The sequence below is a fragment of the Seriola aureovittata genome, chromosome 11, assembly GCF_021018895.1.
Source record: "Seriola aureovittata isolate HTS-2021-v1 ecotype China chromosome 11, ASM2101889v1, whole genome shotgun sequence".
In the NCBI taxonomy this organism is placed as follows: domain Eukaryota; kingdom Metazoa; phylum Chordata; class Actinopteri; order Carangiformes; family Carangidae; genus Seriola; species Seriola aureovittata.
In genome coordinates this window covers 3,243,365-3,255,211 of record NC_079374.1, presented here as the reverse complement: position 1 = coordinate 3,255,211, position 11,847 = coordinate 3,243,365, and the positions used below count along the sequence as shown (strand labels likewise).

Genomic DNA, 11,847 nt, shown 5'->3' with positions numbered 1-11,847 from the left:
GAACCAGAACAAACTACGTCACCCACCGTCATTCTCATCCATCACACAAACCTTCGGTCTGCGTCGACCTCGCGCTCCGAACATAAAACATTAGAAAAACAACGTTTTTAACCCATTTTCCACATGTTGATGCCTCAGCATGTTGAAGATGAGTAAATAATAGATCCTTATATTTGCATGTTTCAGGGTTAAAAGATAAAACTCTGTCTCTCTCTGTGGTGGGACGTGTAACAGCACGTCTCTGCTGTGTTGTTTGTCTCTCTGAAGTGTGTGTGCGACAGGCTGAACAGTTTACACTGAGCTGCTGTGACCACTTCATCTGCTGTCCATGCCTGTTCACTACAATGACTTATTGTTCTGCTGCTGCTCTCTGCTTCCCCACTTGTTGCATCTCAGTCCTCACATCTCTCATCTCGTCTTTCATTCAATTTGCTCCTTTGTGCTCCATGTTTTTTTATTTATTTCTGTCTGTGCAGTTTGTTTTTTTGTGTTTTTTTTTGTTTGTTTTTTTTTCCATCTGCGCTTTAAGGCGTCCTTTCATTTTTAACCCATTCTCTTAATTTGCTCGTCTGACCTTTCTTGCATCTCCTCTCTTTTCCCTGAAGCTTTTGGTCCCATCTCTCTCTCTCTCTCTCTCTCTCTCTCTCTCTCTTCACCGTCTCTCCATCTGTGCTGCGATTTCTTTTATTTATTTATTTATTTTCCTCTGGCAGCGACTCGGTGATGGAGAGAATGATCAAATCAGAGATAAAGAGAGCGTAGAAGTAAAACAAACCAGAGAGAGGGAGAAGGAGCTTAATGCAGGCTGTGGATTATAACTGATAGATGTCCTTTTAGGCCAAACAGAGCGCTGCATTAAAGGCTTTAGGAGGATGTGGCAATAGTTTCCTGGATGACATCGTGTGTCAGGCACCGAGATGTCAGAGCGGCGGCCGCAACATGCAACATGCAACATGTGCACACACACGGGAATAATGACGACAACAGCGTTGCCTAATGTCCAGAGCATCACTGACACAGCCAGAGAGTCCGTGGCTGCCCCCCCCCCCCCCCCCCCCCCCCACCTAAATACCCGCTGACCTGCTTTCTCTAAGCTCGTCTGTCCGGCCTCCTCGCTGACCAACTTAATAAAAAAGACATTTTGTGGGACGGTTACGTGAGTAAAGAGAAACAAGCCGGCAGCCTTTATTGGAAACTCTGACCCCGATGCCGCTGTGAGCTGGGAACTGTGGGAATATTGGAATTGGAAATCAATATATGTTTGTGTAGTGAAGGGACGAGGGAACGATTTTCAGCTCGTTCTCTCTCTCTCTGTCATTCCCTCACTTCTCATTCTCTGAGGTAATCATTGCTGTGTTTGTTCTGTCCTCAGGACAAAGTGAATTTCAGAATGAGTTTAAACTTATTTCCACCTGTTTAATGAAGTTGATCCTTTAAAACACAAACAATATGAAAATACTCCATTACAAGTAAAAGTCCTGCATCTTAAATTGTCATTAAGTAAAAGTCGTGTTACTGTAAAAACTAAATTAACTTGACATATTAAAAATAAAAGCAGTTTTAAAGATTAGTCCAGTGGTTCCCAACCTAGAGGTCGAGTCCCATCAAAAGGTCACCGGATAAGTCTGAGGAGTCGTCAGATGATTAATGGAAAAGTTCAAGAGTGAAACTTTAAGCTCAGTTATTTTCTGTCCCCACACGATCAAATGTTGTTGAGTTTTATCTCTGATAAAATACTCTTCATTCAATAGAATATTTAATAGTCGAGGAGACACAGTGAACATATGGTCAATGGGGTCAATGAGCAACAGTCTTAACATGAAAATGCTGCTAAATTTAGACAGTGAAGAAGAAAACGGAGACAAACGGTTTTTGGTAAAAGCAGCAAAAAGCTCCAGTTACTCAACAGTGGTGAAACTTTTGTTACCAAGGTGAAGAAGGAACCAGAAGTCAGAGCTCCTTCAAAATAAAATAAAATACAATGAAATAAAATAAAAATGTAAATATGTGAAGGCTAATCCCTGTGTTTATATATTCATAAATAACATATTATGGAATTAGTCTAATAAAAATAGTATTAAAACAGTAACACTTGATGTGACCTCTCCTCTCCTCAGCTGAACAGTAACGTTTGAGTTTACAGAGATTTTTGCGAGGAAATCAAACTGAAACTTGAAACTGAAAACATCCCCAGGTGAAATGACGCCTCAGTCCACCTGCTGCTGCCCTGATTCATTCACCCTGAACCGGAGCTCATTCAAACGCAGCCTCTCTTCAGCGGAGCTAATCCTGCGGTCTGAATGAGACCTCGTGTCCCTGTCGACCCTGCGTGGACTGCAGACCGCCTCAAGAGTCTGATGAACTTTTTTCCTCTCTGCTGTTGCGTAACAACTGGAGCTTAAAAAAAAAAAAAAGGAGGCTTTTAAAAGGTGCGCTGCATCTGGATGTGTGACGGTTTAGATGTTGATTTAATAACGCTGAGTGTGTGGTTTGTCAGCGTGCAGGAAGTGAATTTGTCAGTCGGCTTGTTAATTCATGTTGTGTGGACAATAGTTCAGCTGTGAGCGACGGGAGGTTTTCACATGGATCTCCTTGTTCAGCGATGAATCACGTTCTGTGTCACTTACAAATGATATCAACAATAGACAAAATGTTCAGGGTGTAACCACACTGTTGGTTGTTGGTGGTGAGGCTGAGGGAGTCGCATGCGTTGTAAATCATCTCACCTGATGCTCCTCAGCCAGTGACGCGGCTCGAGACGGTGAGCGAGGTCGAGGCGAGACGGATTCAGGGGCGCCGTCCGAGGACAAAGCCGCCGTAGACCGTGAAGGCCGAAACGAAATGAGACGGTCTGGTCTATGGAGGATTTTCGCTTTGCATCACCAGCTGTGCCCACCCTGAGTGTGGCTCCTGTTGCCTAGCAACCGTGACAACTTCTTTTTACAAAACCTTGAGGTTTCAAGGCCCCTTGGTTTTTAAAAGTTTTTAACAGTTTGCTGTTCAACCATAGACTGTAAATAAAGATGGATGCAGCCTCTGTGACATCTCCCACAGGCTTCTGAGAGCGCTTCTGAAGCTCAGAGTGAGCTGCTCTGCCGTCACCATCTTGGCAGCACCTGACTCCGCCCCCCCCCCCCCAAAACTGGGCAAAGAGCAGCCATTTTTCAGCCTCAGAGGACGCTGCTTGTAATCAACTGAGCTGAAACCCAACACTGACATTTAAAAGTATAATCCTCAGGCTCTCGCTCTCTCTGTTGTTTGCTGCCATATTATTTTCATTACTGGCAATGTGCAATGAATCTTGGGATAGCTTGGTGAAGCAATCAGTCTTCAGATGGTTGCGACTGCTAAGATTTGAAACTAGAAATAACTCTAGAAGTAAGCACTTTATTTTAAACTGCGAGATTTTATCCATTGCTCTGCTGCCACATGATTGGCTGATTAGATGATTACATGTGCCGACGTTCCTAATAAAGTGAGTGCGCTGCAGTTTGCATGAGGAGAGAAAGTGTTGTTACTGTGCTGCACAATAAAGTGTTTGGGGGTATTAAGCTTAAAAAAAACAAAACAAAAAAACAAACACAGATGTTCAAAAAATCTGGACACATTTTCATCAGATATGAGCTCAGTGTGTCCGTCTGTGATTGGTGCAGGAGATTTAGCGTGGGCAGATCCTCTTTGTGCTTTACAGGATGTGGACGGTTCACAGAGCTGCAGAATACACGTCTGTAGTTGATAAATCCTAATTTTCTGTTTCTGTTAAACTCAATACTTTAAGACTTTTCTTCATTTTTGAGAATTCCTTGTAAAAGCTGTAAAACGAGGTTGAAAACAACAGATCTTCATTCGCTCTGTATCTGTGTTCGATGCCGACAGTAGTTTTTACACTTCTCCCAAATTATAAATAAGTGCACACACACACACATTTATTGAAAGTCATTTCTGAAGCAGAAATTCATTCGTTCCAGCTGCTCAGATGTGAACAGTTACTGACTCTCAATAGTACATTCAGTATCTTTGGGGTTTTTTTTTTTTTTAGACAAAGCAAGCAATTAAAATATGTCAGCTTGGGGTCTGGGGGAAACCGTGATGGGAATTTTTCTCAACTTCCTGCAACAATATGCACCAGATGATATAAACTGAGGAAATGATGAATGAATGTGAGTGTAACAGGGTTGGTACCTGCAGACTCTAAAGGTGGTGAAGGAGTGTTGGGGTTAATCCGTCCTACACATATCCAGCACCTGTCCTGTTTCCTCTGCCCCCTGCCTCCGGCTGCCTCCGGCTACTCACAGACTGACTGGCAGCTTCATCTCTGCTCGGTGAGCAAAATGTCAATGTTAGCTTTCATTAGCGCCGCAGCATCGGGATTTCCACTGATGGCCGCCGTAATAGCTCCCTCCGCTGATTTGTAACGAGCTGTGACGGTCTGAGCCGAGATGACAGCAGTAATTACACCTGTGAACAGGCCTCTCCCTCCTCCGGCTTGTTTGGTTTGTACCGATATCCTGCACTGATAAACTCAATTAGGTGTGTTTGCAGTGAAAGCTATCTCGCTATCTGAAACGGCTCCAGAGGTAAAAGCGCCTTGAACGTGGAAGGAAAAACACTGAAGATAAAGTAGAGGTGATAAAAACACCCGCGTTACACAGCACGCCAAACGACCACACACCTGAGCGCTCTGATGATCCAGACCCCTCAGGTCACCTGGGACAGGTTCACTCAGGTGTGCCCAGGATCAGCACCAAGCAAAGGTGAAGCAGCTTGTAGTTTCCTACAGTTTCCTCACCTGTGGAACCAGCTTCCTGAACACCTGAGATCTGTCAGCTCATTTCAATCAGAGCGTCAAACATCACGTCAACGTATTTTTAATCTTGTGTATTTTCTGGTTGTTAATGTCGTTCATCACTGCAGCACTTCTTCTAAAACCTGATTTTATGCAATCTTGACATGACTCATTCAAATACTTTTATTTTTATTTGTTCAAATGAGATTTTATTGTGTTTAAATGCTATTTAAATGTTCTATCTTTAATGTATTTCCATGCCTCTGTAAAGCACTTTGAACTGCCTTGTGTCTGAATGGTGCTGCATAGATAAAATTATAAATATATATGAATAAATATATATTAACACATAAATAATTACCTTGCGTACTGCAGTATATGTAAAGCAATAATAATGATTGTTAAATTAACCAATAATATTTTTTACTTCTGACCTTATTAAAACTCAATATTTAAAGTCGTCGTGACAAATGGAGAAATGACCATAAAGGCTCGTTATAAAGCGAATAAAGAAATATTTCATGTTGTTCGGACTCATGAACAGAAGCTGCTTCTCTTCGCCACAAAGTCATTCACAGACAAAGAAATGTCTGTTCTACGTGTGAAATCACCTCCTTCCTCTGCTCCTTCCCGACATTTGAAAACACTCTTAAATGTTAAATTTTCAGGCGTCAGGTTCACACTTTTTTTTCACAAGTCTTACTTAAATAATAAGTGGTAAAAATAATAATAATTATAATAATTCTTATCCTCTGTACTAAACCTACAGATGCACAGAGCTTCCACCCCTGCATGTGAAAACCTCTTCCTGTGAGCCGACCTCGCACGGCTAAATAAGGAAGCGATGATCAGGAAGACTTTGAGAAAATAAAAGCAAATTCTCAGTGGATGTGTGTGAATCCTCTGCGCTGACGAAGCCAGAGAGAAAGAGAAAAGCTCTGAAAACATCCCAGAATGTCCAGATCCAAACCACAACTTCATTATTACTTTTATTAAGTTTTTACCCTCAAGACCAAGAATGTTGAGGATGTGACACGAAAACATTTACACAGTTTACAGACAGAGCCTGATGGAAACTGAATCTATTTAAATCTTTACTCTAAACTGTAGGAATATTAATGTGTTAGTGTCCATGTGGTGAAATATAAAGCGGGAACTCGGCGACACAGACAGTCTTAATATGGATTTCTTAGATTTGTGAGTTTTATTTTAAAGGATTGTGAAGATTCATACTGAGTGTCAACGTGAAGCGTATGTCAGAGTCCTTTAACAACTTGATTCTTCGAGCATCTTTTCCTGACTTCTCCTGCGTCTCCATATCGTATAAAATCATTAAATGATTTCCAGATTTCCTCGTAAACATCTAGTTTGTTTTTCAAGCAATAAGTCGTTTTTTCCTGCATTTTAACAAAATAAAGAAATATCCATGTGTTTTCACTAACAAACTGTAGCAGCACCAACATTTTCTCTATTTCCCTTTTAATTAGTAACAAACTGAAATACTGGAAATATCTTAGTAATTAACTGCTAATTCATTACCAGCTAATTTCTTGGAGATTATGAGGAAGGTTTCCAGGAAATCAGCTGGAATCAGCCTATAAAATAAAGTGTTACAGACATATTTAGCCTACGATTAGCTTTGGATTGGTGCTGTGATGGTACGGCTGTTCCTCTTAATGTTCTTCTTCTCATTTTGACCTCTTGGCCGTCTGTCTTTTCCCAGGATCCCTCAGTCCAGAAGGTGGGCGGCGGCAGGAAGAAGACCGTGTCCTTCAGCAGTATGCCGTCAGAGAAGAAGGTACTTGGGAAATAATTAACAGCTAATTAACAAACTTCCTTGTGTAACTGAACATGGATGATGAGGTTCTTGTTGATGCTCCGCCCCAGGTGAGCAGCGCCGCAGACTGTCTGGCGTTCATGCAGGGAGGGTGTGAACTGAAGAAGATCCGGCCCAACTCCAGGGTTTACTGTCGTTTCTACACGCTGGACCCGGACCTGAGCTGCCTGCGCTGGGAGCCGTCTAAGAAGGACGGCGACCGGGCTCGGCTCGACGTCTCCAGCATCCGGGAGGTCCGCACCGGGAAGAGCACCGAGACCTTCCTCCATAACGGCCCTCTGTCTGAACACCTGGCGGAGGAGGCGGCCTTCTCCATCATACATGGGGATGAGTATCAGGTGAGGAGGGAAGCGTGTGATAAAGTTACATCATCATGTTCATGAAGTGTTAACGTACAGTAAATAATCCGTCTCTAATCTGCCCCTCCCTGCAGTCTCTGGACTTGGTTGCATTGTCCGCAGATGTGGCCAACATCTGGGTGACAGGCCTTCGCTACCTGCTGGCCCACCCCTCTGTGATTGGCGGGGCCGGGGGAGGTGGCGGAGGAGTGGGAGTGCTGAGCGAGGGAGGGGGTTTGTCGGTAGAGGGCAGCCTGGGGAGCAAGATGAGGAGCGAGTGGCTGGCGGCGGAGTTCGCCCAGGTGGACGAAGACGGCTACGGCATCGTGTCCGAGGACGTGGCGGTCGCCACCATCTGTAAACTTTGCCCCGGCATCAAGGAAGCAAAGGTGAGGGAGGGGGGGGCGACTGTGAATCTTACACTTTCATGCACGTGAACAAAATCTAAAAAAGCTAAAATCAACAATTCATCACATGACAGCTTGGATGTGGGAGTGGTTGCTCACGGTGATGAACACAGAGGATATCTCCTCAGATGTAGGAAGCTCGTCAGTGAATGTAAAGACTCAGATATTCTCCTCAGCAGCTGGTGGAGAACAAACACGGAGCTAAAACATCAGGTGGAGACAAACTCAACTCCACATGAAAGATCATGGCAACTGTTTTACAACCAGTCGTCACAAAGTGGTTCAAAATCAAATGAGAGAATTAATAATACATCCAATAAAAGCAAAGGTAAAATATACAAGAGGAAAACAGATAAATGACAAAAGCATAAAATATTAATAATAACGACATAGCATAAAATGTCTTTGGGTCTTGGAGCGTGTTCGTGGTAAACTCAGAAGACCCGGGGCGGAGGACCTCAGGGCTCGGCTCGGGGTGCAGAATATATTCTGAGGCCTGGCTCTGAGAGTGAGCACTAAAATTTTAAAATGGATTCTAAAATTAACAGGACGCCGTGCAGCGCAGGGAGGTTAAAGGAGGTGTTAGACAGTGTGTGACCATCTGTTTGATGGTGTTAAAAGCCTGGCAGCAGCTTGTTTCCTCTGTCTCCCCCGGGGGCCTGAAAATCAGTTAGTGTAGGTTTAAAAACAAACGCAGAGCTACTGGAGAATCCTCTCGCCTTTGAGGACACATTTAAAGTCAACATCAAGTGTAGTAAATGTAAAATACAGGTGTCAGAAGTCAGAAAGACAGAAATCTTTTCCATCTTGGTGTGAAGGTTTTCCAGCTGCAGATGAACCTTTGTCATTAAGTTTTCATAAAAAAATGGACCTGTTTTTAGAAGAGGCAGGAAAGTCTAAACTTTGACGTCATGTCCTGATGCACCAAGAAAAAAGAAAAGCTGTTGGGAGTCTGGCTGCAGTTACAGCGAGGCCCTTTGTGACCCCAGCTGAGGAAACGCTTCCTGTGATAGATATTGAAGAGCAAATTTAAATGAAATGCAAAGGAGCTACTGATTCTGCACAAGAATATAATAATAGTGTTTGTGTTGCACTTCCATCAGATTCTTGTTTTGTTGTTTAGAGGAAAATTTAAATCCAATTAACCCGAATGAGCTCTGCTGATATTTTCAGTTTTTCTTGTGTCATAAATAAAAAATTGAGCCATTAGTAGAGTTTTGTCGTGTTGCTTGTTTCACGCACATAAAGCTGAAGCACAGCCACCCGGCAGATATTCATCTGTTCTGTCAGAAAGCAAAGAATCGCAGCATCATGTGCTGGAGTAACGTCTTCGTAATCATGACCGTGTGTCAGGTGACGGCAGCCTCAGCAGGAGCGGCGTGCCGCCTGATCCGCTGCTTCCTTCCCGTATTCGGAGCAGAACGTGAAATGTAAACAGATTTGTTGTTTTGACTCTCGCTTTCCTCCTGTCTCGCCTGCTGAGTGCTGAGCAGCACACACAGAGCGTGGAAACACAGACGTCTGTATCGGCTCAGACAGGTGAGAGGAGTCCTGACAACCTGCGATGAGATGATACCAGAGAGGGAGGCCTGGGCTGAGCGGTCTGAAATCAAATCTGAATCCTTTTAAATCCCTTAATAAATCCCAGCTGAAGATACTGACTTTTCAGGTTTTGTTCAGCAGGATCATCTTCACTAATGAAACCACTTTCATGTTTTATTTTAATATATTTTATTTTATTCAGCTATCGTGGCACCGCGGTCACATGACTTCAGCATCACCACCACTGAACTTCATCTTGTAGCTTGATTTAGCTCTGAGCTAAATGTTCATGATTCAGGGCAGGAAGCGCTAAGATGCTAACTGATCCCAGGTTTTAGGTCTCATTCCTGCAGCGCTCTGTGAACTGTGAAACTTCAACTGTGGACACTCTGCTGTGTTCAAGGGTCGTGGGACTTTCAACACGTATTTCATCACTGCTCTGTGACGTCCATGAACCAGGTCCTTACTCAGTTTGCAACACAATGAAATTAATGTAATTTCTACTTCATCATTCACTCGTCCTTCTTATATCATCAGAAATAACACAAGTTCCTACTTTAACATGTTGGACTGTGGATATTTAAACATCATGATCGTCATGGTGAAGACACTCCTGCATGAAAATATCACTATTTGCTTCTTGACGCTGGTCCACCATGTCCGCCATGTCACCCCCCCCCCCCCCCACAACTCTCTTATCTCTCTGTCACTGTCATAAAGGTAAAATCCCCCAAAATATAACTTATAAAAGAGTTTCAATAGTCTTTATGTCACATGCACATGTTTGTCTGTGTTTGTGTCTTTGTGTGTGATTCCTGCCGTGTCAGAGAGACAGACTGAACACAGAAAGTGAATAAAAGATTTGCTCAGGGATTTCTTGCGTGGGGAGCTTTAATGAATCTGAGTATTTTTACCCACTTGGAACAAGATAAAAGAACAGAGAGAAAACGAGGAAGCAGACCAAAAGAAAAAGATGAAAGGAGGAGATGGAGAGAAGACAGAGACTTGGTTATTGGGAGGAAATTATTAGGACATTGTGTTGTTTAATGTGGGTCACTTTAATATCCTTATTCAAAGAAGATAACTGAAGTTTAATCAAATTTGCCTGCTCGGCTGAATGAATGGGGCTTAATGCTGACTGATTAATTCACTTCATCTCTGGCTCAATAAACCGTCCAGCTCTCATCAGACCCTCCTCCTCCTCCCCCCTCCACTTTCTCTTCTCTCCTCCTGCAGGTGCGTCTGCGTTTTAAGGAGATCCAGCGCAGCAAAGAGAAACTGACCTCCCACGTGACGCGCGAGGAGTTCCAGGAGGCGTTCTGCGAGCTCTGCACCCGGCCCGACGTCTACTTCCTGCTGGTGCAGCTCTCCAAGGACCGCGAGTGTCTGGACCCTCAGGACCTCCGCCTCTTCCTGGAGACGGAGCAGGGTTTGTCTCTGGCGACGACCGAGGGCTGCTGGGAGCTGCTGAGGCGCTACGAGCCGTCGGCCCAGGGCAGGGAGAGGGGGCTGCTGGGTCTGGACGGATTCGCTCGCTACCTGCAGTCGCCCGAGTGTCAGCTGCTCGACCCGGAGCACCTGGGGGTGTGTCAGGACATGAACCTGCCTCTGTCCCACTACTACGTCAGGTGTGTTTGGTGGATGTAAACGTCACTGACGCTGTTGGATGTAATTGCACAGCAGGATTTGTTTGTGTTGGTGTGTAACGTTGGGTTTTTCCCTCAGCACCTCGTACCGCTCCTACCTGCTGGACGACCAGGTCCACGGCCGAGCTGACCTGGGAGGGCTGATGAAGGCGCTGCAGACCGGCTGTCGCTGCCTGGAGCTGGGGGTGACTGACGGCCCGGAGGGGGAGCCTCTCCTCGGAGTCGACTACGGTCCGGACATCCCCCGCCACCATCATCACCACCACCACCACCACCACCACCACCACGCACCTGTGACCATCCGCTCGGCTCTGGAGGTGGTCAATAAGTACGCCTTCCTGACCTCTCAGTACCCGCTCCTGGTCTACCTGTGTCAGCGCTGCTCTCCGGCCCAGCAGCGCACCATGGCGCAGCACCTGAAGAAAGTGTTCGGCTCCCGCCTTTACACTCCAGAGGCCCTACCTGTCAGCCTGGGGGGGCGAGCGACCACCTTACCCTCCCCCGAGCAGCTGAAGGGACGCATCCTGCTCGTGGGGAAGAAGCTGCCCCCGGAGCAGAACGGCTCTGATGGGGAGGTGTCTGAGGAGGATGAGGAGATAGGAGGAGGAGGGCCTTTGGCGGGACGGCGAATGACCATCCCCGGTGAGGAGGAACTGGGCGTGGTCTTAGTGGTGCCTCCACCCTCTCAACCCCGGAAGCTCCGCCTCCACAAAGAGCTGTCGGACCTGGTGGCGATCGCTCGGACCGGCAGCCGCAGCTTCTACGCCCAGAGAGCGAGTCACAAACAGGGTCAGCAGCAGTCGCCCCCCAGCAGTCCCTCCTCCCCCAGCACGCCGATGCCTCCCGAGCTGCCTTACTGGACACTGTGCTCCCTGGGCGAGGGAGAGGCCGGGCGGCTGACCAGCGAGAGCCCAGAGGACCTCGTCATGTTCACCAAGCGCACCCTAACCAGGGTGCGACCCAGCTCTGTGCGCCTGGACTCCAGTAACCCGAATCCACAAGGATACTGGAAAGGAGGGGTCCAGCTCGTGGCCTTGAACCAGCAGACCCCCGGCGCCATGCTGGACCTTCACCGAGGGCGTTTCTCGCAGAACGGAGGGTGTGGTTACGTTCTCCGACCCGCTGTGATGAGGGACGAGGTGTCGTATTTCAGTGCCCACACACAGGGGTGTGTGCCAGGAGTCCCGCCGCAGACGCTGCGCATCAAGGTGCACACGTTACTTCTGTTGTTTATAAAGGGCAGTACTGCAGAAAATCAAAGTACTTGTACTTTACTTGAGTATTTTTATTT

At 45.9% G+C, this 11,847-nt stretch overlaps 1 protein-coding gene across 1 annotated transcript in view; it reads left to right on the top strand.

Annotated features, from left to right (window-relative positions):
- plcl1 (phospholipase C like 1) overlaps positions 1-11,847 on the top strand; it is a 91,240-nt gene that overhangs the window by 55,614 nt on the left and 23,779 nt on the right. The window contains exons 2-6 of the mRNA XM_056389059.1: positions 6,510-6,584; positions 6,674-6,961; positions 7,057-7,350; positions 10,147-10,538; positions 10,636-11,764. Of these exons, the coding sequence (XP_056245034.1) occupies positions 6,510-6,584; positions 6,674-6,961; positions 7,057-7,350; positions 10,147-10,538; positions 10,636-11,764 (2,178 nt within the window). The remainder of the gene's footprint in view (positions 1-6,509; positions 6,585-6,673; positions 6,962-7,056; positions 7,351-10,146; positions 10,539-10,635; positions 11,765-11,847) is intronic.